General features: G+C 38.6%; 1 protein-coding gene across 1 annotated transcript; it reads left to right on the top strand.

Moving 5' to 3' along the window:
- The first annotated feature begins 12,858 nt into the window (after window positions 1-12,858).
- vstm2l (V-set and transmembrane domain containing 2 like) lies at window positions 12,859-24,706 on the top strand. The gene is made up of 4 exons (XM_055021852.1): window positions 12,859-13,167; window positions 20,714-20,883; window positions 21,781-21,825; window positions 22,844-24,706. The coding sequence occupies exons 1-4, from the start codon at window positions 13,053-13,055 to the stop codon at window positions 23,141-23,143; spliced, it is 630 nt and encodes a 209-aa protein (XP_054877827.1). The 5' UTR covers window positions 12,859-13,052; the 3' UTR covers window positions 23,144-24,706.
- Window positions 24,707-25,041: the final 335 nt, after the last annotated feature.

Here is a 25,041-nt window from a genome sequence, read left to right as displayed (position 1 = left end):
AACTTTTCTCAAACTTACAGTTACACTCAAGATTATTCATACGGCAGACGGATTTAGATTTCAAAGTATTTTTATGCTATTAAGAAGTGTGTTTTTGAAAAGAAATGAGAAAAGCATATCGGTTAAATAAAATTGTTTTATAAATATTTCAGGATCTGTACCTTTCAAACAAATCATTCTTGTTTGTGTCATCCGACTGTCTTGATTTGTTTAACACATGGTTTCTGCAGGGCTCTACAGCAGCAAGATAGGCCCTTCATTTGTGCAGATCTCAACCTTAGCTGTTTTGATCCATTTTCCAAGTGATGTTTAATCATTTTTCTTCATTTCCATAAATATATTTATTGTAGTCTTGAATAAGGATTTATACCACATAGAAAGTGACAAATTAGCGCAAGAGGCTTTATCGGTCAAAAGAAAAAAGATTCTGCTATCATCTTTTCCATTGGTCTTTTATGGATGCCAAGTTTGTTTCATGTCACCAAGCTCACCATCAGGGATTTTTCTCCTTGTGCTGGTGTGTGCGGATTTTGCTTCTCTGCAGGAGGAAGCGTCCAGCGCTGGTTCAGAGAGGCAAGTTGATTAAACTCATCCCTAGTACTGGGCTAATCGTCCTCTCCTTTTTTCACTGAGTAGCCCGGTGGGAAGGCTGCCTACTGCTTGGCTGACTGAAGTTGTTGCAGTTCTGAAACCCCTCCAATGTGTTGCTGAAACCCGGGAATTTAAAGTCAGGCATAGCTGTCATTTGATTATGAGTCTGTATGTAGATAAATAATTACACATATAAATCCACAGCAAATTAAAAATGGACATCTCTGTGGGTGACTCTAAAAGGTTCAGATTTCAAAGAAAATTCAGCTTATCGTTTGCAGATCCTGTAGGTTTTAAAAGCAAAAATGTTGGTAAAGATCTGGAAGTACCCGAGTGGAGTTATTGTATCGGGGTTTTGCATTATGCATTTGCACATTAATGAAATAATTTGCTGGCTAAAGGATCACAATGGACTTTTTTTTTTTTAATTTATCCTGGAATAACTAGGGGCATTTGTTGTTTCTGATTACAAGGTAAATGGTAATAACAAGGTAATAACATTAATATATCTGAATCTACAACCAGTCAAAATAATCAAGGGTACTATTACACCTCGTTTATCAATTACACATAATTAAACACATCTGAAATACATGATGGGGCATTTAGCTGTGTGTATATGTTGAAATGTGACCTTTTCACTATAAATGCTTGAGACAACTGTCTGAGAAATATGTTTTTATTGTTGTGCCATGTTTGGTAAAAATGTACTCAGACTATGTCCGAAGCATGGAAGAAAACATATTCCAAAAGGATTATGTGCAAGAAGTTTCCTACATTGAAAGTGTCCCTGTGCAAAATCAAATCTGACTAACAAAAAATCAATTCAGCCAAACACTTTGTACATGTCCTCTATTTAATCATTCGCCCAACAAAGCTGATGTGTGCGGTAAATTTCATGATGCATGAAAGACGAGCGTGTTGCAATATTTCTCTTCCATTTTATGTCTTTGCATCTTTGGTCATGAAATTCTTTTTAAATAAGAAGAGAAGCAAACTACAATTTTCATATTGTTGCATGATGGACAACTACCAGATTGTTTGTTTTTTTATTATTTATTTATTTTACAATGCATACTTGAATCAGAAAGCTCACCCAGTTTTCAGCTATATGTGAGTGTTTCATCTCTCAGGCTTATTAGCCAGGATAATTATTATTGTCTGCTGTTTTCCACAGTAAAACAGAAAACATTATGTCAGTGTTTACCAGTGGAAAACTGGTTGATTGTCCTTGCTGAAAGCTGCCTCCTTTAACAGAAATATGGTGCTCAGACTTGTTCTGCAGTAGTTTCATTACTGATATTATTGACCAACAATGATCGATTTCCGCTGTCATTGTGTGCTGTATCTACGGCTAACTTCTTGAGATTTACTCCTCCTGAAGCACTGGGCCATTTTCTTCCCCATTTCCTTCAACCATGACGGACGTATGATTTGAATTCCTCCTGGCTGTGCAATCTTGCATCCGATGATTTCCAGTTGTTTCGGTCTTGTTTCCTGGTTGCTCAGCATCCATTAGTGACACTGATTAACCCCGCAGCGTGTGACTGTTTGCCACTCGATGGGGCCAGACAGCCAAAGGATCTGAGAACAGGCCAAGCCAGAGAAGACTTGTTAAAATGTGAGTTTCATCACATCTTATTGGGGCTTTTTCATGTGCTGGTTAAAACCGAGATGTGCTGGACTGCTGCTGAATGAGACCCTCAATTGCATTTTCAATGAGGCTGGCTTTTGAAAAGTGATGTGAATGGCTAGCCCATAATTTGCTCCCTCTTCAGTTGAAAACACGCCTGCACAAGCTCTTTTAAAATTACCAACAGCAAATGAGGCATTTTTTTTTTCCTTTTTGTAAAACAATGAACCCGTCACGTCGTTGCTGAAACATTTTTTATAGGAAGAAACATTGAAACAACCATGAGAGAAAGGCATTTACTCTTAGGTATGTTCACCATGTAAAATGCAAGAAGAAAATTACCACAGAATTATACTTGAAAGTGTAAAACCTCATATAAATTGTGTTTTATGTTTATAGCCAAGGTGTCGATATAACATTTCTGTATTTGTGTGAACAGTGCGATCATTTAACATTCGGTCTCTGTGGATTGTGTGTAGATTTGAAAATGTTTCCCTTTGAAATTAGACCCGTATTTTCACTGCATTTTCTAGAGTGCACCTACAGAAATGGCATGCTCGAGAGGTGAAAGGTGTTCTTTGTGCCCCAGGGAGCTGGTCCGACTACCTTTATCTCAAATGAGCGGACTGCTGAAGGACTGCTGACAGTGAGAGAAATTATTTTTAGCTCTGCTTGTCCGGAGCTGTCTTACTGTATGCCGCTGACTTTCTCTGATATCACATCTGCCTTTCAAAGAGTAGCATAAGAACTTATGGTTTTTTTTTCAAAGCCAAATCTACAGATATACAGAAACCTCCATATTTATTTCAACCTCTGGTGCGGATGTGTAAAACATTTTAAAATGTATTCTGAATGTAGTAATGTGTAACTAAACATGCATTGGCGATATAAAGGCAGACAGCAATGGACATATACCAACTGCCTCCCTTTGTCAGTAAATGCAACACAGCATCATCAGAGGTGAGGCACAGCTCATCATTACCTCAACCCTCTTGAATTCAGAATTGTATTTTTTTTTGATCATACAGAAAACAAATTTATAGTTATTGAGTGGACAAATTGATTTTCTCCCACCGTGGTTGGTGTTATCTTTATTTATCATGATTACACTTCCTCCCTCGACTGCATGTCACTGATCCAAGTGAAGCAGACGCTGGTTTATCTTTTTCATATACACAGTCACAATCATTGGAAAAGTTTACAATCTCACAAAACTGGAACTAATGTGGTTGAGCTTAACAACATGCAAAGCCTCAGAAGCTCATAGAGCATCTATCAGAAAGTACATCTGGAAAGACGTTTTTTATTTATTGGTTGGAAATAAGACTTTCTACAAACCAAGTTTTAAGGAGACAAACTGTTCAAATTGGCTCAGGGTTGAGGGGATATGAATGATACTTGATTTAGTGGGGGGCAAAAAAAAGATCAACCAAGAGGAGGAAAGATAAACAGAAAGGAAACTCTTATGTCTTAATAATTTCTTGATTTCTATTTTGTAGAAACCAAGTTACTCTTGGGAGAAATTTGTGACTTTATTCTGACATCTTTTGTTAACAGAAAATGTCTGACATTGGCAGCTGCTGCACTGATTGGAGGTTGCAGTTCATGATTCGATCCCTGTGTGGTGAAATACAGAACGACCTGATTGGTATGCAGACACACAGAATGCTCCCCGTGAGGCGTCATCCTGATCCCCAGCCCTTAATCTGTGTTGTTTGTGGTCACAACTCTGCAGGAATGTGCTTCGAATAGCAACCGACTGTTCAAGACTCTTTTTGAAAACATCTCAGATTAGCACTCTGAGTCACGGACAGATTTTTACTGAGACCTGACACGATCCTCACCTCTGGTTGGCTGTGTTTTGACGCCACAGTTCTGGACTCTGCTCTAGTTGGTGTGATTGTGTTTGCATTGCCAAAAAATGGCCTTGTGAAAACTAGGGGCAACGGGAGAACTGCACCCCCTGCTGGAGGAACTGTTAATTATGGCCAGTATTACTAAAATAATTAAATCAGGACAGAGCATCTCTATATAGTTATATTAGGTAATATCTATCTACCTGTCAACCTACCGACCATTCTGGCTCCAGGCATTAGCATCAAAGGGGAGAGAGGTTTGCATGATCTCACTTCAGTCACCTCTTGGGATTTATGGGAAAGATATACTCTTCATTTGTTCTGGCATGACCTGGGAGGTGGACCATAGATGGGCTCAAGTTAAGAAAAATAACAATACCTTCAAACAAAGACTCCTTAAAGTCTACAGACTGGATTCATGGAGATTAATTACAACATGAGCCAAGGTAACATTTCCCTTTATCCCGGTTTAAAACCACTTTCTTTTTGTGTAGTTTGATATCTGTGTTTGATATGAAATGCAGCCTTTGTAAGAAAAATAACAATTTATAGCTGTCTATTTTATCTGCATTGCAAAGAAAAAGTCAAAGTGCTGTAAGGTTGTAATTAAAGCTAAGCACGGAGTGAATTTGTCAGATATTTCAACAATAAAAAATAAATCAAAGCAGTGTTTGATATCAACATTACAACTCTCTAACTTTGCTGTTGAATAAATTGCATGAATTAAAATTGCCAGAGTGACACCTTTTAAAGGACATAATTCTGCGATGTAAGCTTTTTATCCCTCAGAACTCCTGACCTCATTCAGAAAGTCTAATTCTTAAACAAACCAAGAACGGAAAGGAAACTCTGACAATAATTTTTTTACATAATCTCACAATATGATTGTCTATATTCCTGGGTCCTTCACAGGCTGGCTTATCTTCAGCTCACCCAGTAGATTTTCCACAGGGTTTGAGTTTGAGGACTTGATTCTGTGTCTCTTGAATCATTTCTGTTTCGTTTTCACCGTGTTTTTTTAATTTTTTTTTTATTTTACTCCCTCTTTCTGAAGGGAAATCATTTAAACTTTGTGTTTCTGCAGTGTTTGATCACAGACCAGAACACAACAGCTTCCGCTTATTTTTCCTAATGTATTTGTTGTAGCTCTGTGACTATGTTGACTGTTACACCTCATTTCATCAGTCACACATATACACAGTCCTCCACAGAATTAAAATATTGGCCCATTTTTCTTTGCAAAATAGCTCAAACATGGTCAAAGTGGATGGAGAGCATTTCTGAAGAGTTACTAAAATTTTGCTGAAACAAGATGAAAGGATTATATAATTTAATGGTGTATTTTGCTTTCCAGTAATTAATCAAAAACTGCTAAAGACTGCTAAATCTGCAGATCAGCAATATTTGCATCAGAAATTCACTAACAAACTAAGACATTCCAGAAACACCTTGAGCTAACTACTGGAAATCCTCTCGCTATTCAGGGGTCTATGTCAGTAACCTCTAAGTCAGCCCTGCTTCTCTTGAGAAAGATCATGAACCTCTATGTTATCCAGTCAGTTTTCTGAGACTGAGGGAGGAGGAACAGAAACAAGATGAGAAAGGTGTACTCTACTTTTACTGTGCAATAGATTAGTGACAGTGGCAGGTCATTACATACTTGGAACCTGAAGCTAATCAGAGTGTCAGGCCAGCATGCCCTCTAAAATGATCACCTCCGCTTCACCTTTCAATGCTCCTCATTCATTCGTCTGAGCAGACGCGTTTATGGCAGTGTGTTGGTTTGCAAACACTTCAGGATGTCCTCACCTTATGTCTTGTCAAGTGGTGGTTGGTTTTCTGCCTTCCTCAGCTCAGCGCTGTCTCTGACCACTGAATATCTGGTACTTTTTGGACCTTAAGGTAGGCTGCAGTTGTTGACGTTTACAGCACTGGAGGATAGTAGGTAGCTTCATGTTTAAATCTTCTCAGCTCTTTCAGTAGCAATAAATTTTTTCACCCTGTTTGTTTGGAAGAAAATGCTTCTGCTCAAATGCTTATGCTACAACATAGCTGCTGAAAATCTCTCATACATTTTACAAGTTCTGATGTTGAATTTGGTTTCTTTAGAATAGGACCAACTAATAATCCTGCAAACCTTGAGGTGGGGTGCAGATCGCCCTTGGTCACACACTGTCTCATTACAAACAAATGTACATCACCGCTTGAATTGAACACGTATTGCACAGCTTGAGCTGGAAAAATGGCACACAAATGATGATTTGGTCAAAATGGTCACAAGCCTAATAATTGTGTGCACATCATTCATGCTACTGAGATAAACGTACATAACATAAATGTATGTCTCTGAGATGCGTGTAGTCTAACAACAAAACATGTCATAAGTAGGTTCAAGATATTACATGTTTCAGTGAAAACTCCTGCATGTCTGATCCTGAAGTTTCTTTTAGAAAATGAAATGCCACAACTGTGAGTTCTAGAAGAAAAACAACCCTTTTCTGCTGTTAGTTTTATCTCCACCGTAACATAGACATAGTCTGTTAAGCTAATTTTATGCAGCCTAGCAAACTACACCAGAGCTCTTATTCTTCAAAAGATACATACATTTGCCAGAGGGGCTCCTTTGGAGTGCCTGCCAGTTCACTGGGTGAGCTTGGCACCTCGGCTTATAAAACTGTAATAGAAATCCATCTGTTGGAGGACTGATGGTAAGCCAGTCCTCTGGATTGGAGCGTGTGTTTTTGGTTCGTGTAGAGGAGGAGGTGCAGACGTCATTTAACACCAAAAAATTTGTAAGTCTTGGAGGTTCCTTCTTCTCCTCATCTGGCAATGAGAGTTGAAAATTAAAATATAAAGAATGCATTTTGGGTTTGTCCACAAATACCACTGTGTGCAGTTAGAAGCATTAAAGAAGACTTTTGTAAAAACTTCAGTCAATAGCAAACATTCCCTGCCTCATAAGAGTAATTATTCCTCTTTAGCTTTTCAGGTTACGACCCAAAACTCCACTTAACTTCTTAAACTCTGCCTTCAGGAAGCCATCACAACATTGCTCCTCTATTAACCCTTTATATTAACCCTTTTATCTCATTGTATGAGATAAAAAGTAGCTCATAAAAATGAGCTCAGCAGATGTATAGTTCTACCAGGTGTCTGCTAATTGCTTCTGGCTAGTCAGAAGGAGCTGAGAGGGAGAGTTGCCCCAAAAGCATGCAGACAGTGCACCTCTTTACCCCCAATTTCCACTTGCAAAATGCTATGGGTCTAGGAACATGATCTGGGGATGCTTTCCCTCGACAGGGAAAATGGAGCTAAATACAGGGACAGCTGCAATGGGATGCTTTTTAGACAAATGCATCTTAGCTCATCAGAATGGCACAGTCAAAGTCCAGATCTAAATCTAATAATTAATAATCTGTGGCAAAATGGATGCCCATCTGCCAAGCTGACTGACCTGGAGCCATTTAACAATTTCAGGTCACTCGGGTGTTGAATAGAAATGGACATTACACTTTCCAGATTTCAATTTACAATACGTTTAAAAAACAATTTATAATTTTCCTTCTGCTTCTCAGTTAAGTTCTGCTTTGTGCTGGTCTGTCACCAAAAATCCCAGCAGAATAAATTGCTGTTCGTGCTTGTAACATGGCTGGTTATTATGAACACCTGGTTACCCAGGTGGTAAATATTTTGACCAGATCTTGTAGAGACAGGCTGAAAAGCATTAACACACAATCTGTCCAGGAACGCAATGGATATGTATAATAATGGCGTCCCCAAGACATGACATTAAGGAAACAAATCAAGGTTGTCACGGCAAAAAAAAAAAAAACAACTGATTGATTCAGCATTCAGGAACCTTGATAAACTTACAATGAGATCCAACATTACTCTGAAGGATCCTACACACTCTCCAAATCTCATCTTAAGCCAAATATGTGGATAAATCACTGAAGGAAAACCACATCAGTCTTCATGTGCACATCATTACACCCGACATGATGGTTCCTTAGGTTTAAATATGTGATGGCAAAAAGTGTTTCCTTACATCATTTGCTATGACTTCCATGTTTTTAGAGTCTGTTGAGGATAATGAGGCTAAATGTGGATATTCTTCACAAATGATTCAAACCTGGGAACTAAGAGATGTGCTGGTTTTGAAGCTCCACATGCAGAAAATGTGTTGAGACAGTCTGTCAGTTCAATGTATCAAGGTGGTAAAGCATTAACAATACATACAAATTTTGAGTATTTTTCAGGATATGAGTCATAGCTGCTGGCTGAAATGAAACAAAAACATCTCAAGCCGAGAGATCTTAAATAATAAACATTTGCTTTAGCAAACCAAAAGCTGCAATTTAATCTTTTTCTTGCAGATCTGCAACAAGCAATAAGTCAAATGGAGAATTTCCTAAAACAAATAGCATTATCTGAGACCTTGCCCAAGCCGTCTCACCTTGTTTCGCTTCTAACTATGTTTGTATCAGTTTAGTTGATCAAAGCGTGATCAGCTAGCTGGCTGGTAGAATGATGAAGTGCACTGATGAAAATTGGGGGATGATTAAATGTCCATTCACTACAATCTGCCCCACTGTGTTGAAATGTCCTGGGCTGCCGAGAGAGAAAACACAGACAATTACTCTGCCTCCTGTGCAAAAAGCTCTCTATAATTAAAGCACACTTACACTGCCTTCTTTAAAAGCCAAAATTTGATTTTGCTTTTCCAGTCCCTAAAAGACTAGAGGGAATTGTCATTCTGCACATGTAGCGTTTAAGTGACTACAAAGGTATTAATTGCTGATCCATATACTAGGACTTGTTACTGCAATAAAAATAAAAAAGAAATAAACAAAGGAAGAAACATCAACCTTGTTTTTGTATTACTTACTTGTGCTGAAATGTTTTTGAAACTCATTTACACATCAGTAAGTTCATTGTTGACTCATTCTAAAACCCAATATTGGAATGTTTAACAATGTGTGGCGGCATTAGTTTATAAAAAAAAATTATATTATTCCATAGTGTCTCACAATACATAATGTTGATCGGTTTGACAAATAAATGCGGTCAAAAGACATGCAAAAAACTGTAAGAAATGAATGTTACGTTATTCATGTGCAACAGGAACATTATTGGAAAAAGAATCTTGACAAAGCTTTTAATAATCTATGCATCAAATGGTTAAAAAAATGTTCTAGTTTTTATTATTATTCACATGCGACATACAAAACATTGGCCACCAGAGCCCGGTCCATCTTCATGTTTCCCATGTTTCTGTCAAGCCACATAAGCTTCATGAAAACGGGGAAAAGAAAAAGGTAGTCAATGTATCACACCTGCAGTCATCCTCTCATCTAAGTGGCATGAGCTAAAAATGTACCAGAACTGAACATCAAGCATTCACTGGAGCATAAAGCCATACCCAATGAACCAGGAAATGGTGGCAGAGGTTGCTTCCATTCTATAATATTTCCTGAACAGCCTCCACCGACAGGAGCTACGAAATGATCATGGAAATGCTGATCTTTTCTGACTGTTTAATAAATAGAAAAAATACAGTCGAAAAGGCACTGCAATAACCAATCAGAGGGACAATAACAAAAAAAGAGGCTTTTAAGATTGAAGCTCAAAACAAAACATCTAACAGTTCCATTTTCTGTTTCAAAATAAAAACTTTTCCCGCTAAATAAGACGTTTAAATAAATTCTAAAAATAATTAACTTACTAGACTGATTTTCCTAAGTTAGTTCAATTTTGTAATCTGTGTAAACTTCTAATTAATTGAGTTCTTCTGAAAGCTTTGTTGCTGTTCTTCAGCATGAACATTTTACAGCCAGCAGGATGACAGGTGGAGGAGAGAAGCCAGCAAACAATATACCTGGAAGGTGACGTATTCCTTGGAGTGTGAAAACACTCACCCACTGTTGTAAGTTCTACCATTTGTGGAGGGTCATTTGGTGCAATAAAAAAAAGGGTTTCACGGTTTATGGTCCAGTGGGCTGGCAGGTGTAGTAACAGCTGGTTGGTTTCTGAGTTCAGAAACCAATTTTCACTTGACCCCCAAAAGAAAAATAATTTTCTGAGTGCCAACTCTACACGAATGCCACCTTATTCAGTGGAATACGGTGGCAGTCTAATGATGAATTAAGTAAAAAAAAAAAAACAGATGCAGCATAAAATGTATGTACAAGAAGCTTCTTTTATAGCAAAAGTGGTGTAAAAAATCCACAATATCCAGTAGAAAGGAGAAAGCATGTTAGCAGCTGCTTCTGCATCTGTCATGTTCAAGATGTTTGAAGGGTGATGTTTTATACCTTGGAGGTTTCTTTGATATCCAGGAAGTAACAGTAATGACATCTCTAACCAGTCAAGTGTCAAAAAATGGTCTGTTATTTGGCCCAAAGTAGAAGGAGCAGAAGCATTCGTCTCACACAGGTTAGGTTGACTCCAAAACTCTCTCTGTTACGTCAGCAAGAGACAAAAAGATGTTCAGGTAAATGTTGCAGAGCCTGAGTGTTAGTCTACGATTTTGTGAGATGAAATCAAGAAAATGGTGTTAAAAGGAGTTCTGTGAGTGTTGGAGAGCAGACAGGTTGGAGTCTTAGTGGATTATATTCTTCATGCGGAGTGCTTGATGTAGGTTGAAAGAGTCAGTGAGTTGAATTCATGAATTCCATTTATTAATACCAAAATACAGCTGGTCCATTTCACATGCTGCATTTGGAAGCAAGCAGGACAAAATGGCATCAAACAAACTTTTCCATTCCTTTTGTTATCCTCTATCTAAGCCACGCCCGAAAGAGGGTGTTCTCTCATGTGTCATATCCTTTACCCCTCGTTCTGAAAAAGTGTAGGCAAAACACAAAGGGCTCGAGGTTATTACTAAAGCTCCGGTCTCCAGAAGAAGAAACCTACAGCTCAAAGAGTTCGACATAATGCAGAGACTCAGCAGAACCTACAAATCCAGACTGGATCATTTTAATTTAAAAGACACTACACCAACAAATTAAGTTGTTTTAGCTGCTAATTGGCAACATGTTGAGGTTACACTGTGCTGTAATCACCATCATTTGCCCGCTTAAACCACGGTTCTCCAACTCCAGTCTTCGACATCAGAACAAAACGTCTGAATTAGCTTCAGACCATGTCATCAAATTCTGCTGAAACCCAGCAATGAGCAATTTATTTGACTGAGGTGTGTCGGAGCAGTGACGCATCTAAACATAATGCCTGATAAAAGCTCTTGAGGATTGGAGTTGGAGATCCCTGGCTTAAAGAGTATTATGCCACTCATTATATGAAATAACAAATTAGTAGGTAATAAGTTATCAGAGAATACCTTAAGGTAATTTTTTATACAATAAACTGCACAAGCATTTATCAGATTGGCGAGAACTGTTTTTTTTTTTTTTGTGGATGACTTTCCTCAGATGTTCTAGTGGTCCACTTTCCCATCTAGCAGGGAAAGAGGCTGCTGAATATGTCAAAGAGGACCCGATAAATAATGGATGCCATGAAGCTTCGGTGGAGGTTGTCGGCTTTGAAATGCACTCCCAGGTTGAGTCATATTCTCAGTTCGCTCTCTCCATTTTACATTTAACTGGCTCTCTGCGGAATAGCCAACAAGCCCAGCGCACACCCTCACACACACGCATACACACATTTATAGCTCGTTTTTTTTTGACAGAGGCTGTCCGAAGCAGTTAGTGCTGTGGAGATGCTGAATTCTTGAGTTATTACACAGGTGTTGTCTTTGTCTCGAAGGCTATCTGCTGCATGTATCAGCTTCAATTTCACTCTGAGTACTTCAGGCTTGAGAGGCCAGTTGATTGTGACAGGAAAAAAAAAAAAAGAGACAGCAGGACAAAAGAAGAACGCAGGCAGCTGTGTGAGCCTTCTCTAAACCAGGCGCTGAAGGAAAATTGTACGCTTTCTCGACTGGTTCAAAAGACAGACTGCAGTGGATTTATTTCTAAACTTTAGGGATTATCTTTATGCTCAAAGCAGAGGTTTTGCCTTGTGCACAAACTCAGATTAACTCACGATGGAGAAAACCACAGCATCGATGACACTTTCAACCAAAAAATACTTTGTGTTCTTTTTTTGTTGTTGTTTTTTTTAGACAGGAAATCTAAAAGCAATGCTGTGGATGCCACAAGCCAGAATTGTGCAAAGACGCATTACAATTAGAATCATTAAAGGTTTATTTACATCTAAGCATAATTAACATACTATAGTGGAACATGAATGTGTGTGCTCTACTTTGCTATAACCTACTGTAATAAGTAGAAAAATAATGACCACCTTGCTTGAAAAACCTTTTAAGACCAAAATCATGTGAAAGCTGTATGGATTTATTAGAATATAAACAAATTATTGAAAAACAAAACGAAAACAAATAGTGCACTGAGCTTAGCCCTTATTTTCAGTACAATTTTGGTTGTTTTTCCTTTAAAAGTCGCATGCCAAATGCCATTTTTTGCAAGAGGGCAAAGGGGAATAAATAGAAAAGGCAAACATGGTAATGTAAAAGATTAATGGAGTGTGAATGTTAGATAATCAGTCAAGACCAAAGGAAGTCTAAAGAAGCCAGAAAAGTGCATTTTAAGATTGTCACTTGTGAAATATCAAAATCAAGTTTTATCATTAAATGGAGATAATAGAAAACCCGGCATTAAGGTTAACTTTGCTGGAGTCGCGCTCCGACTCGTCACGCACGTCTTCCTGAGATTCATCCGCTTAATTGAATCGAGCCGCAGCACTCCTTTCTCCCTCCGCCTGTCTGACCGCAGCGTCTCCTCGCGCTCAGGCAGGAGCGGCAGCCTGTGTTTTGCTCCTGGTCCCGCTGTGGGTGTGTGTAGGTGTGTGTGTGGGTGTGTGTGTGCGTGAGAGAGAAAGAGAGTCAGCAGCCATCCATGCTCTCTTCCTGATGTCACAGTTTAACTCCGCTGCTTGAAACACCTCTTGCGGCTATGGGAGCCTTTGGACTGATCACGAGGATCTTACAGTACGCGGGACTTTACGTTCAACTTAACGCGGGTCTGCGTGACGGATATGGAAAGGTGGATAATCGCGTCTCAGGAAACGGTACGTTCATCCGTGACCGAGATCCTTAATTCAACAAGGATCTTGTTCAATTAAGATCCTCGTTAAATTCTGTCCTCGCGTGTTTGATTGAATATTACATTGATTAGATGAAGATTTGTCTCTTTTTCCCCATTTCATTGTTTTTGGATTTTTTAAAAACTCGAAGAGATTGCACAGCTAATAATTAAGGTAAAATCTTAATTACATTAGTTTTAGATTACATTAAGTTCCATTGAAGTTAAGAAGTAAACAATATGTATGACTATATATTTATTTATTAATTAAGCTCCAGTTTTGCATATTCAATATTATCAGTTAAATATGTGAAAGATTTCAACCAGCAACAGATGCTGATGTTTGGCTCTGCTGGATGGAGGACTGCAAGGTTCTCTACCAACAGATCCTGCAAATGTCTAACAGATCACTGACTTAAATTTCAGTATCCATGCAAACAGGTTTCTTTAGACATGGCAGGACCTTAAACACCTGGTTTAGAATAAGGTTTGTGTTAACCAGGCAGTGTAAAGAGAGCGCCTGGCACTGCAACACATTAACCTTTAATGAATCTTTCCTGCTTTCTTCTGGCTGCAGCTTTTTTTTTTTTTTACTAACAGTTCATAACACCCACAGTTGTGAGGTAAATGTATTACTTTAAGAGTTTGCTTACAGAAATGTTGGAAGGTTTTCTGATATTCACATCTTATCAATCATAAAATGTATGCACTGATTAATTTTTGCTGTAATTCGGTTGTTGTTGGACAACTTGTGGGGAGGAACATTGGAATAAGATATGCATTGGGAAATGTTGTGGGGGGCAAATTTGAAATGGGACCATTTTTCATAGGATACCCCCTTTTTCACTAGCTAGCACAGTTTCCACAGGTTTGCTTTTATACTCTTTGATGTTTCTTGGGCCAAACACGACAAGATTCACTCAAACAAATCTTAAGGACCGGTTTTTGTGACCTTCTCCATCCAGCAGATTTTTTGAGAGTTAATACAAAATCTTACAGTCCTTTTTAATAAGAAAAATAAAGCTTTTCTACTACTAGGTGAAAGGCAAAACACACTTTTGTGTTATCTTACTAAACTAAACTCAATAAAAAATATTGAGGAATGTTTTTACAAAATACTAATCACCAGAGGTTAACACCTGATCCTACATCTCATTATCATTGCCCCACATACAATTGGAGAATAAAGAACTTGTGGATCAGCCTCCTGCCCTTCGAAGACTTTTAATAATCTCTAGTAGTAAATAATCAAAAAATGTGTGGAAACATCTGAAAGCTGGTCAGCAAATTTCTGTAGGTTTTTATTGCAATGACACCAATAAGGTTTTTACCACTGATTATTTAGGAGGACACAAAGTATTCTCAATATCTTGCTCTTTGTGGTTAATTAGAGACAATCCATTGATTTCAAAATTAGCTTTTTCTTCACATTATTTCACTATATTTCAAGAGATGCTTCTTGGTTGAATGGAAATAATTTCATATAAATCTTTCCACAGTATGAATAATTTAAGGTCTAGTAGTCCCACAATCTTTCACACTTAGCAGCACACAAGCAACTTCAGTAGAAGAAAACTCAGAGTTTTGTTTTTTCTTATATTTTGGTAATCCTCTAGAGATTTCTTTCTTCCTTTTTTTCCTTTTTTTTTTTAAACCAGGCTCTTTGATAAATTGCCTGAGCAGAGGGGAGCTGAGCCTTCATGCAGAGCAGAGAGGCTGCATGCACCGTTCTGAAGACTGCTTGTTAGAGTCAACCCTGGCTCATACGTTTTATATATATGCACGTCTGGCCCCTGCACCCCACTTACTGCTTGAGCTGAGGTGTCTGGTGAATCACATGCAGCAAAAAAATAAAAGATCTATGCGAAGAGCGAATGCAGAGTTACAGCATCCACTCAACACATTGCGATTCTTACCTGTTAGACTTAAATTGAGGTCAGATCTCGGCTGTGAAATTGGGTCTGTGAGTGGATTTCGGTTCTTGGAAGGCACATAGTGAGGACATAGAATGATGATTGTTGTGAAACCTGCTATTTTTGAACATTTCATTGCAAATTTCCTCTGCAGTTTCCTTCTTTCATCCATTGTAAGTATGGCACCTTCAGAAGGTGGAGTGTGTTACAATTCATTAGATTTCCAAAGTGTCTGGGATCCTCTGCTAGGTGTCCCCCTAATGAGCAGCCTTGACACTTTTTATTGGCTTTCAATTTAATGGTGCTCTGACAGTGCTGGTTGCAGTGGGGGTGGACAGATTATAGAGTCATGCTGTCACAGCACAAGGCTGGCAGAGGACTGCTTAGAAAGAAAAAGACAATAACGGACTCTCGAAACAATGTAAAATATGCATCGAGACCAGAGTGAATTTTATTTGAAGGGATGTTTTTTCATTTCTGAATGGAAAAGCTGCAGATGTCTTGGGGGGCGAGGGGGAAAGTTTAGAAAACAGAAATGACACTCGTCCCCAAGGAGGGTAAACCAGAAAGGATCATTGCTAAGGAAGCTGGTGGTTTACAAAGTGCTGCATCCAAGCATATCCATAGAAAGTTGAGACGAAGAAAAAAAAAAAAAAAAACGTGTGGTAGAAAAAAGCGCAACAGAAACAACTGCAAACTGGAGAAGATTGTCAAGTAAAGTCCATTCAAGAATTTGGGGGTGCTTCACAATGAGTGGACGGAGGCTTGAGTCATAACAAGAGCCACTACCCACAGATAAATGCTGTACAAAAGCTACAAGCATCTCACCAGAATTAAGGAGAAAAAGAGCTGGACTGCAGCTCGATGCTGAAAGGCATGCATTTATTTGGGAGGTGAAAAACAAGTGGAGTCTGTAGGATGGGTGGAGAGGCACAGACTTTACTTGAAGTTCAGTGTGAGGTTTCCACAGTTAGTGATGATTTGGGGTGACATGTCATCTGGTAGTGTCGGCCAATCGACCCATCTACCAGGAAATTTTAGAAATCTTCATGGTTCCTTCTGCTGACAAGCCTAAATGAGATGTTGATTTAATTTCCAAAGAGAATTTGACCCACTCTGCCAAAGGTACCAAAAACTGGTTTAATGAGAAACACCAGACCCAATAATACAGAAGAACTGAAGACTGCCAACACATCAACCTGGGCTTCCTTTACACCTCAGCAGAACCACAGGTTGATTACCTCCATTCCTCGCTGCATTGATGCAGTAATTCATGACATTTCCATTTTTAATATCCATTTTACTGATGTTTAAATGTCCCGACACACTGAATATTGAGTTTTTTAATCCATCTGTTAACCATAATCAAAAGTTCTATCAATAAATGCTTTTCACTCAATGTTCACATATTGAGTTTAACTTTATATGAAATGAGTGACAATTCTTTTTTCTTGAGATTCTGTATTTGTGGATGTACACAAATTAACATTATCCTCTCACTACCTGTGACGTAGTACAACATACTTAGGAAAAACCTGTGTGAAACGGCAAGTGTTACAACTTGCCTCTTCTTGGTGGGGGGATGCAGAAATAGCTTGTGAGTGCTGTGTCTCAGGGGCAATGAAAAATTCACTCCACAAGCCAGAAGTATGGGTGGCAACAAGCAGACATCTGCTCGGTTGATTACTGGTGCCATTCGTATTTCATTATTTTTACCTTCCACCTTGAATTCAGGCTGAAGGTCTCTCAGCGTACTGTTATTTCCCCAAGGAGAATCTGCCGTTATACCCCATTTATGCTTCCGAACCAAATATAGACTTATTTGCAGTATCCCTCATTGCTTACTTGTTTTGTTTCAAAACAATACAATATATATATATATATCCTACCATTTGCGTAAAGAATCTCAGAGGACTTACGTCAACATTGCAATATTATCCAATATTTCACTCTGTCAGTGTGATTCGATGTGCCAATTAGAGCCATACCTTATTAGCTGCACTCAAAAGGAACAGCCCTTGAGTATTGAGGGATTGTTTCCCAGATCTTAACATTTCCCACACTAAATTAACATACTAACATACTTAGTATTTTATTGTATGCAGGATTACAGCTTTTGATGTGAGATTAAAGCTTCCGAAGATCAAGATAAAAATCCCCTGTAGATTTCCTTTTTAACAGCGGCTTACTGTTGTTTCCACTCAAAACTCCCTCTGGGCGTCAGTGAATATTAAATCCATTCATCACATTAGTGAATTACATTTTCGCAGAGGGACTCCATCCACAGGCTGTTAACATTCTGTGTGGTGGATTTATAGGCCTTAAGATTTCTTCTCATTGGTTTTGAGGCACTAAAAGAAGTTGATGTAAAGGAGTTGGAGCAAAGCTGCAATGAAGAAGCATCTTCTCATGAAAAACGTTGCGATTGAAACATGTGGAGATGTTCCAGCTCCCCTCGGCCAGACAGTGACTGAATGAATGCATCTGTTTTAGAAGAAAACCGTCAGGAAAACAGTTTTGGCTGAGATTTGACTCTTAAAAAGACTTTTTAAGTGCTATGGTCAAAAACTCCAGCGTTAGATACAACATATTTAACACTAAATAAATTACCACTGTTCTAGGTCAGTTAGTGCCTATTGTATTTCAAGTTTAAATCTTTAATTTCTATTTCCATCAATCTAAACCTGCCTTGGGATGCAGTTCAGCTCAATGTATTTAACATAAAACAGCAGTCGACGTGCCCTTACTAAGCTTCTTCTGCTGCAGTCTCAATCAGACAAAGCCCAGCTTGTAGCTTAAGTGTGTTTTTCGCAATGGGAATCTGGATAACTTCTGCCAGAGACTTAGAAACAAACGAAAGAATCAAGTCGTATGTGGCTGAATCTGCATTTAAACCGTCGCTGATTGCTTCATAGGTGTATATAAACTTATAGCTTATACTTTTTATGGACACTGTCTCTAACACTTCATCTCCATCTACTCCAGTCTTGTCCCGTTAAGTTTTGACTAAAACAACCTGAAGCTCTTTTGGGTTGGTGCCCTCTCTCTCTTGTTCACAAACGCACAGATCCCCGTGTCTTGCTTGCTTCTCATCCATCCTAACATGTGTCGCCTTTCTCCCATTGCTTTCCTTATTTTATCCCCTCTTCATTTTTAATGAGTCAATAGCAGAGAGTAAGCAGCTATCACTTCTATCACTGCTCACTGAGCAATAAAGTGAAAAATGCTAAGGAGGGCCTTTTTAAATATGCATGTGCCCTACGTACAGCTTCAAACACGAGTCCCTTGCGTCTGCTTGAGGATGGTTCTGACAGGACTGCCTTTATGAAAATCTATACTTAGACGAGGCCAAGCAAACTCATTCTTCGCCAGCTCTCAAGCATTATAAATGAGACAGCCTGGTGTGCTGAAATTTTCCTGGAAGTCAATACTGAGAGCTACATGTTTTTCATCTTTTTACGGACAGGGCCTTGAAATCTTGCAAGCGGAGTCAGCTTTTGGGTTGATTTAGCATTCTGCCAAGGTTATAGGATTGATTTCGGGGAGATGCTGCTGTGACTCAAGCAGGGAATATGTCGGGTGTCTGTTGAAAAGGCTCCCTTCGTGTGCAGCAGCATGCAGTTTGTTTGTGAACAAAGTCATGCTTAACACCCAGTTTGGGGAGGAGGGTGTCCGCATGGCAAACTAAAAATGTAATTTGACAACCGTCAGAGGGATTATCCAGCCCTGTCAGGGGATCAGAGCTTAACGAAAGACGCACGCCAGCGTCCTTGTGGCTCTGGAGAGGGAATGTGGTCAGCTTCATGAACATCCTCTTCCTTCCATACCACTGTACTAGAAAAGTGTTGGATGTGAGATTTGAGCTCAGTCAAAAGATGTGCTGACAGTTTGTGCAGTGGAATGACAGCCTCCCTGTTTTGCCACATGTTTTCTTTTAAATGTTAAAAGCAGTTTTCAAAACATCACTTATGTGAACTCAGCAACCTGGCCACGGGTGAAAACTTAATTGTGCCCCTAATTAGACACGTTTAGTGCTAAAAGATTGCAAAAAGCAAGAAGAACCCTGAAAGACAGAACAAGTCAGAAACAAATGTGCAAATAACTTATTATTAGCACTAATTAAGAAAACATTAAACAATGTTCAACTCCAAATGTTTGTATTTGTTGAAGGTGTAACACCACCTGCAGTTCTGTCTGCGGGGCGGAAGAAACAGAACCATTACACTGAAATGTGGCCATTAAACTAAAACAAGTCAATCAACTGACCTTGTTAGCTTTTTTGGTCACACGTCTCAAAGCACAATTGGTTGTAAAACAGCTTGTGGAAATTGGTGAAGGCTCCACTGTTCACATTCTTAATTCATTTGTTCACTTAGTCAGTCAGTAAATGAGCCACTCAGTCTTCTCTAGCTCAACTTGGACACGGACACCTCCTGAATTTTTATATGGTAATTAATTGCTTTCTTCATAAAAGATGATATCTGCTTTTCAGTTTCAGTTCCACTTTATAATCATTAAATTAATTAATGTAAAATCTTCAATCAAGATGCATGAGAAAGAAACTTGTTCTCAAGAGGTTATTAACTTCGACGGAGATATAGAAATTTTATATTATCTTTGCTCTGTTCACTTCTTTTTTGCTTGTCAAATAATATCTGCCTCATCAAAGCTAGCTTGGAGTGACAGACACTGCAGTTGTCTGTCATAGCGATACTATTTCAATCACAAAAGGTGAAGGTGTTAGCATTAAATTTGACCTTTCTAGATCTCAGCTGCTTTAAATACTGCTTTCTGTTGTGCTGCTGGATCTCAGTCACGATGAAAGTTGTCTGCTCAAGGACAACACTTTGTTATAAGTTTTGTCTCTTAACACTGCGCGCACTCAGCACCTGGGAACGTTTCACACCTGAATAATAAAACTTAAGTGCTTACATAAAGTCAATGAAGCAACATCCATCAATTGTCTGTACCCACTTATCCTTACAGGGACACAGAGTGCTTATCTCCTGCTCTCATTGGGCGAGAGGCGGGATACAACTTGGACAGTTTGCAAGTTCATCGCTGGCAAAACAACATAAGATTATCAATAGAGTAAATATAGGTGGTGCCATTATTTGTAGAATTTTGCAGATTTACATGATTTTATCCCAGATGATGCCTTTCTCTTTGAGCATAATAAATAGAAACAGAAGGTTTTTGTTGTTGGTTTTCTTAGATGCTTAAAGATCTCAGGGAACTTCTATTTGAATTTTATATGAACTCATTTTTAATGATGATGAGCTGCCCAGGACATGCTGCCATAATGCATAACCTTGATATTTCTGCTGCATACAGCATTGATGCTGTATATGGCTTGTGCATGTATGTAAAGTAGGCATGTATCCCTTAAGTGCAGTCTTGTCGACTAAACTGAAAGGAAGACAGCAACAAATAGAGGAAGGGCCACGAGGGCCATGGTAACTCTGGAGAAGCAGCAGAAAACCATAACTCTCTAGGAAAAAAAGCTTTTTTTATTTTTTATTTTATTATTATTTTGTTTGTGATATTTTGGGGGAAAACTGCTGATCTCTTTACTCTGGAGTTTTTTCCATTTCTTATTCTCTTTCCTCTGTCTTCCAGCTCTGTTTACGGAGGTTCCTCATGACGTTACGACACAGATCGGTGAAGACGTGGAGATGGCTTGCTCCTTCCACGGGGCAGGCTCGCCCTCATTCTCCCTGGAGATCCAGTGGTGGTACATCAGGAACCACAAAGACTCACAAGAGTCGGCCTCACAAATCTCCAACACAGTAAGCTAAATGGCATTAATCGTCTTCCTTCCTTCTTTGTCTAGACAAAGAATCTATGAAAAGCAGAAATGTGAATTTTAAAGTTGAAATACTATCGACGGGTAATTCACAGATGCCAGAAGCTACTTTCTCATTGTGATTCATGGTTGAATTGAATAGGTTTTCAAAGTTTCTTGAAAGTCCTCATTGAGGGGCATTATCAAATTCAATACTGTGAGCTGAGTTATCACTAACGGGTACTAATGGGCCTAAGGTTGTAAAAAAATGTCATCTTGGACCCCTTTGAATCTCAGTAAACGAGCCTCTCTAAACGCCTCTTACCTTCTTGAGCTGTTGCTACTCCAGCTGAATACAAACTATCTCCAAGAGAGAAAACGCTTCGAGGACTGCTAGAGCTGAGCTTAAAACTGACTGTGTATCAGTCAAAGTTAAATGTAAAATGAGCCATGGCAGACAGCTCCTGGCATAAAAACGAAGGTATAATTGCTGATTAGGATTTGCCAGTGCTAGGGAAACAGGTTGACTTCCTCCCACTGGGTGGTAGTGGTGGTGGTGGGGTTGTGGGGACTCAGGCTCCCCTGTTGAGCCTCTGGACACCATAATTGGCTCTGAGAAAGAAATAGATTTTCAAAATCTCCCTTTTCTCCATGCATAATTCATAGCCATGCCCAAAAGAATACCTCTGTGCAGCTGCATACATAATCAGAGGTTTTCCTAGTCGGAAGCTTATGTGCTCGGGGTACATGTAAGCATGCATATTTGTGAGTCTGGACTATATAAGATGTGAAGTCAGTAACAGAGAAGGGATATGAAGAACATCATCAGACATGTTTGCTTGACGTTGCTTGCAAAGGAGATGTTTTTAAATTTCCTAAGCTGCTTTCTGTCTCTGTGCAGGTTGGGACTCTCGAGGAAATGCCGAAAGATGCCACCAAAATCAGTGTAAGCAGGATTTGTATGCACAAAAACCCAATTTTTGTAAAAATGATTCAAACCCACTAAGCCTTTTTTAGATTGTCATATTGCAGCCACAAACATCAAACAAAACTTCAAGAGGAAAGAAAAGGTTTTTAATCTGAAATACTATAGTTTTTATATAAAAAAAGAATTTGAAGTGTGCTTTAATCTATGCTTAATAGAACGACTGTTCACTAGTGTTCCAGTAGAGTATTTCTCTATTACAGCTTTGCGCATAGAGAAAGCGTATTGCAATTCTTCTGTTAATATTCTCAAGTCCGTTTAAAATTGCAGACTGTCAACTTTCATTTTCAAGTCTGACCACATACTCGTATGATTTCTAACCTGTGAAAGCATTAAACTAATCTATTCTATTGTAGCGCATTTCCCCCCCCCTGAATATATAAAGAAAACTTGCATTCTGGTCTTGTATGACCAGAGCACCATCTTTCAAACTGCAAACAGGACCTGTTATAGTTTTCTTTCAACTATGGCTTTATTCTTGTATTTATTCTACAAAGGATTTGGCCAAGTTCAGACACTCACACCTGAACTGTGGATCTCCGCAGCTCCTCTGGAGTTGCTATGGACGTCTTGACTGCTTCTCTGATTACTGCTCTCCTTGTCTGGCCTTTTGGTTTAGGTGGACGGACATGTCTTGGTCGGTTTGTAGTTGTGCCACGTTCAAAATTTGGGGTGCAACTTTACTTGACTTTATGCTGTCATCATTAGTCTTCATGGCATTGTCTCTGAAGACCTCTGTCTATTAGTAGCTTGTTGATTTGATAATGTTTCTGTGGAAAGTGAGTCTAAGTTACTTTCAGAAAGGTCTCCTAGTCGCAGAAGCATAAATCTAAGATATTCCAAAGAATAAGCTGAAATATGTAATTTGCAGATTATTTTTAGAGACGAAAGGAAAAGATTCCTTGTGTCTTTTATAATAATATTTTATGTAATTTCCAGTAGTATTTAGTTTAAAACACACTACCTCTGTTGGCGACAGGTGGTAAAAGTGGCCGGCAGCAACATCTCCCACAAACTCCGTCTCTCTGGTGTGAAACCAGCAGACGAGGGCACCTACCAGTGCCACGTCATCGACCACAGCGGCCCCGTAGAGCAGTGCTACCGTGTCCAGGCCTACCTCCGAGTGGAGCCAGACAGGCTTCAGGAGTCTGATGACGCTCAGCTTCAGGAACTCAAACATTCCTCAAGGGGGAATCGCTTGCAGCAGAACAACGAGCGGGAACTGAGGAAGAGATCAGCTCACGCTGTTCCTGACTGCAGGGGGCGCTGTGTCCTTTAGAGTGGGAATTGTGTCCGTCTTCGTGTTCTTGGGTTTCCTCTGTTAAAACCACCAGTGTGTGTTGGTTGCCACACTAGTGGCTCTTTATTTCTTGAAGGATAGTCTGTGCTTAATGATTTGACTTTTTGCTTTATCTTGTTGCTTGGAAGCCAGTGTTGATGTTATTTAAAGAGTTTTGTGCACCAGTACATTTTTTTGTTCTTATTGTTCTTTTGTTATTTCTATGTGCTTTTTGCTTTAAAATTATGTGAACACTAACTGCAAGAAATGAATAAAGTTAACTTTTTTCTGTTATTTTATGATTAAAAAAATAGCAATGGAGAAATTATTAATGCAGTTGCAGGAAATAGAGTTGGAACCAGACATTACAAACCTTCTACAGAAAGACACATAACCACTTATTTCTGATAGTCGGACGTTAAATCAGAATAAATCTTTCTGATTTTAGGTCAGTTTATTCGCTAACTTCTTCAAAAGGAGGACAAGGATATTTCACTGATTCTTTTCAAAGTGTTTTTTTCCTTTTCAAACTATGTGACTTTAGTGTAATGTTGTTAGGTTATGTAATGACCAGATTTGATTTTTAACAATTATTCTAGTTGATTTCTTTTGATTTTATTTTGTGGTGACGCTTTAAAACCCCTCAACTGTCATGTTGATGCCTGTTGATACTCTGACTAACATGTAAGCGTTTTGAGAGTTCCTCAAATCTTGCATTTTTTGATAATTAGAAGTTTGCCAAAAGCTGCAATACGATCACCTGGGTTGATTGTTTAAATGTGTAGTGAATTTAGCGTATGCAAACTTCTGACTGTAGAGAAGATTTAAAAAAAAAAATCTCATTATTCTCACATTTAGCAAACAGGAATAGGTTTTGTAGTCCTAACTGACTAGACTATATAGTCTGATTTAATGTCAGTGAAAGAAAATGGTTGTGCCTTTTTATATAGTGGATGTGTAAATGCCTGATTCAAATAATTATTTTTGAGTTTTTACTTTTAACTTTGGTTGTCCTTGACTGAAACACAACAGGATTATCAGTGTTATTGTAAAAATGCTTTAAAAAAGAAAGTATATTTATGAGTCGCAGTCAATTTAGAGTAAACAGTATATCGTTTGACTTTTAAACCATATATATGTTGTCTAATCACATCAGGTTTTTAAAATCTGTTTTCACGTATCAAGCTGACCACAAACACTTTACTGTTAGTGATGTTATATTCACAGTATCAATTTGTGTCTCCACTTTAACAGAGCATGTCATTTTATGCTCGACTTGAATTGTGTTATTTGTGCTGCTATTTTTTCTGTAAATACATTATTCAAAAATATTATTTCATCTCCTAGTTTGGTGATCTTGCTTGGTTCCTGATTAATTAAATGTTAAATAAGAAATTACAGGCCTAAAGATAGCTAGCTAGCATTTTTATGTCCTTGACTCAACAACCAAATCGCATCTATTGTTGAGGGCTACAGACAGAAGCTACGGCAACATAATAGTGTCAGAAATCTTGAATGTAAATAAATTGCTCAATTAGTGGCTAATAAAGGCACCCTCTTTTATCTGCTTTGGATTGTGTGGGTTTTACTTTACTAATATTTACCTGCATAAACTTTATTGCACAAATTGCATGACAGAAACTAAATGGAAAAATGTTCCAGATTGTCCTTTGCTGCCAAGTCCTGACTGACAGGAGCAACCTCTCCATGCTACTTTTCAACATTGAGTTCATCTTTTTAACCAGCAGAGAGCAGCACTGTTTCAGAAATACACATATTTAACAAAGCACCAGGCAATACAGCAATTCTGCTGCAGATGTACTGTTGGAAATAGCAAAAATATTATGGAGCGCTGATATAACATTATTTTAACTCACTCTTTAGGGTATATGTTCAAA

Source organism: Poeciliopsis prolifica, unplaced genomic scaffold (assembly GCF_027474105.1).
Source record: "Poeciliopsis prolifica strain line A6 unplaced genomic scaffold, Auburn_PproV2 SCAFFOLD003, whole genome shotgun sequence".
NCBI lineage: Eukaryota > Metazoa > Chordata > Actinopteri > Cyprinodontiformes > Poeciliidae > Poeciliopsis > Poeciliopsis prolifica.
This window is presented reverse-complemented; position numbering and strand designations above follow the sequence as displayed.

Coding starts and splice junctions, on each gene's coding strand:
- vstm2l (XM_055021852.1), top strand. CDS start 13,053: ATGGGAGCCTTTGGACTGATCACGAGGATCTTACAGTACGCGGGACTT. Junction 20,884..21,780: donor CCTCACAAATCTCCAACACA/GTAAGCTAAATG, acceptor GTCTCTGTGCAG/GTTGGGACTCTCGAGGAAAT. Junction 21,826..22,843: donor AAGATGCCACCAAAATCAGT/GTAAGCAGGATT, acceptor TGTTGGCGACAG/GTGGTAAAAGTGGCCGGCAG.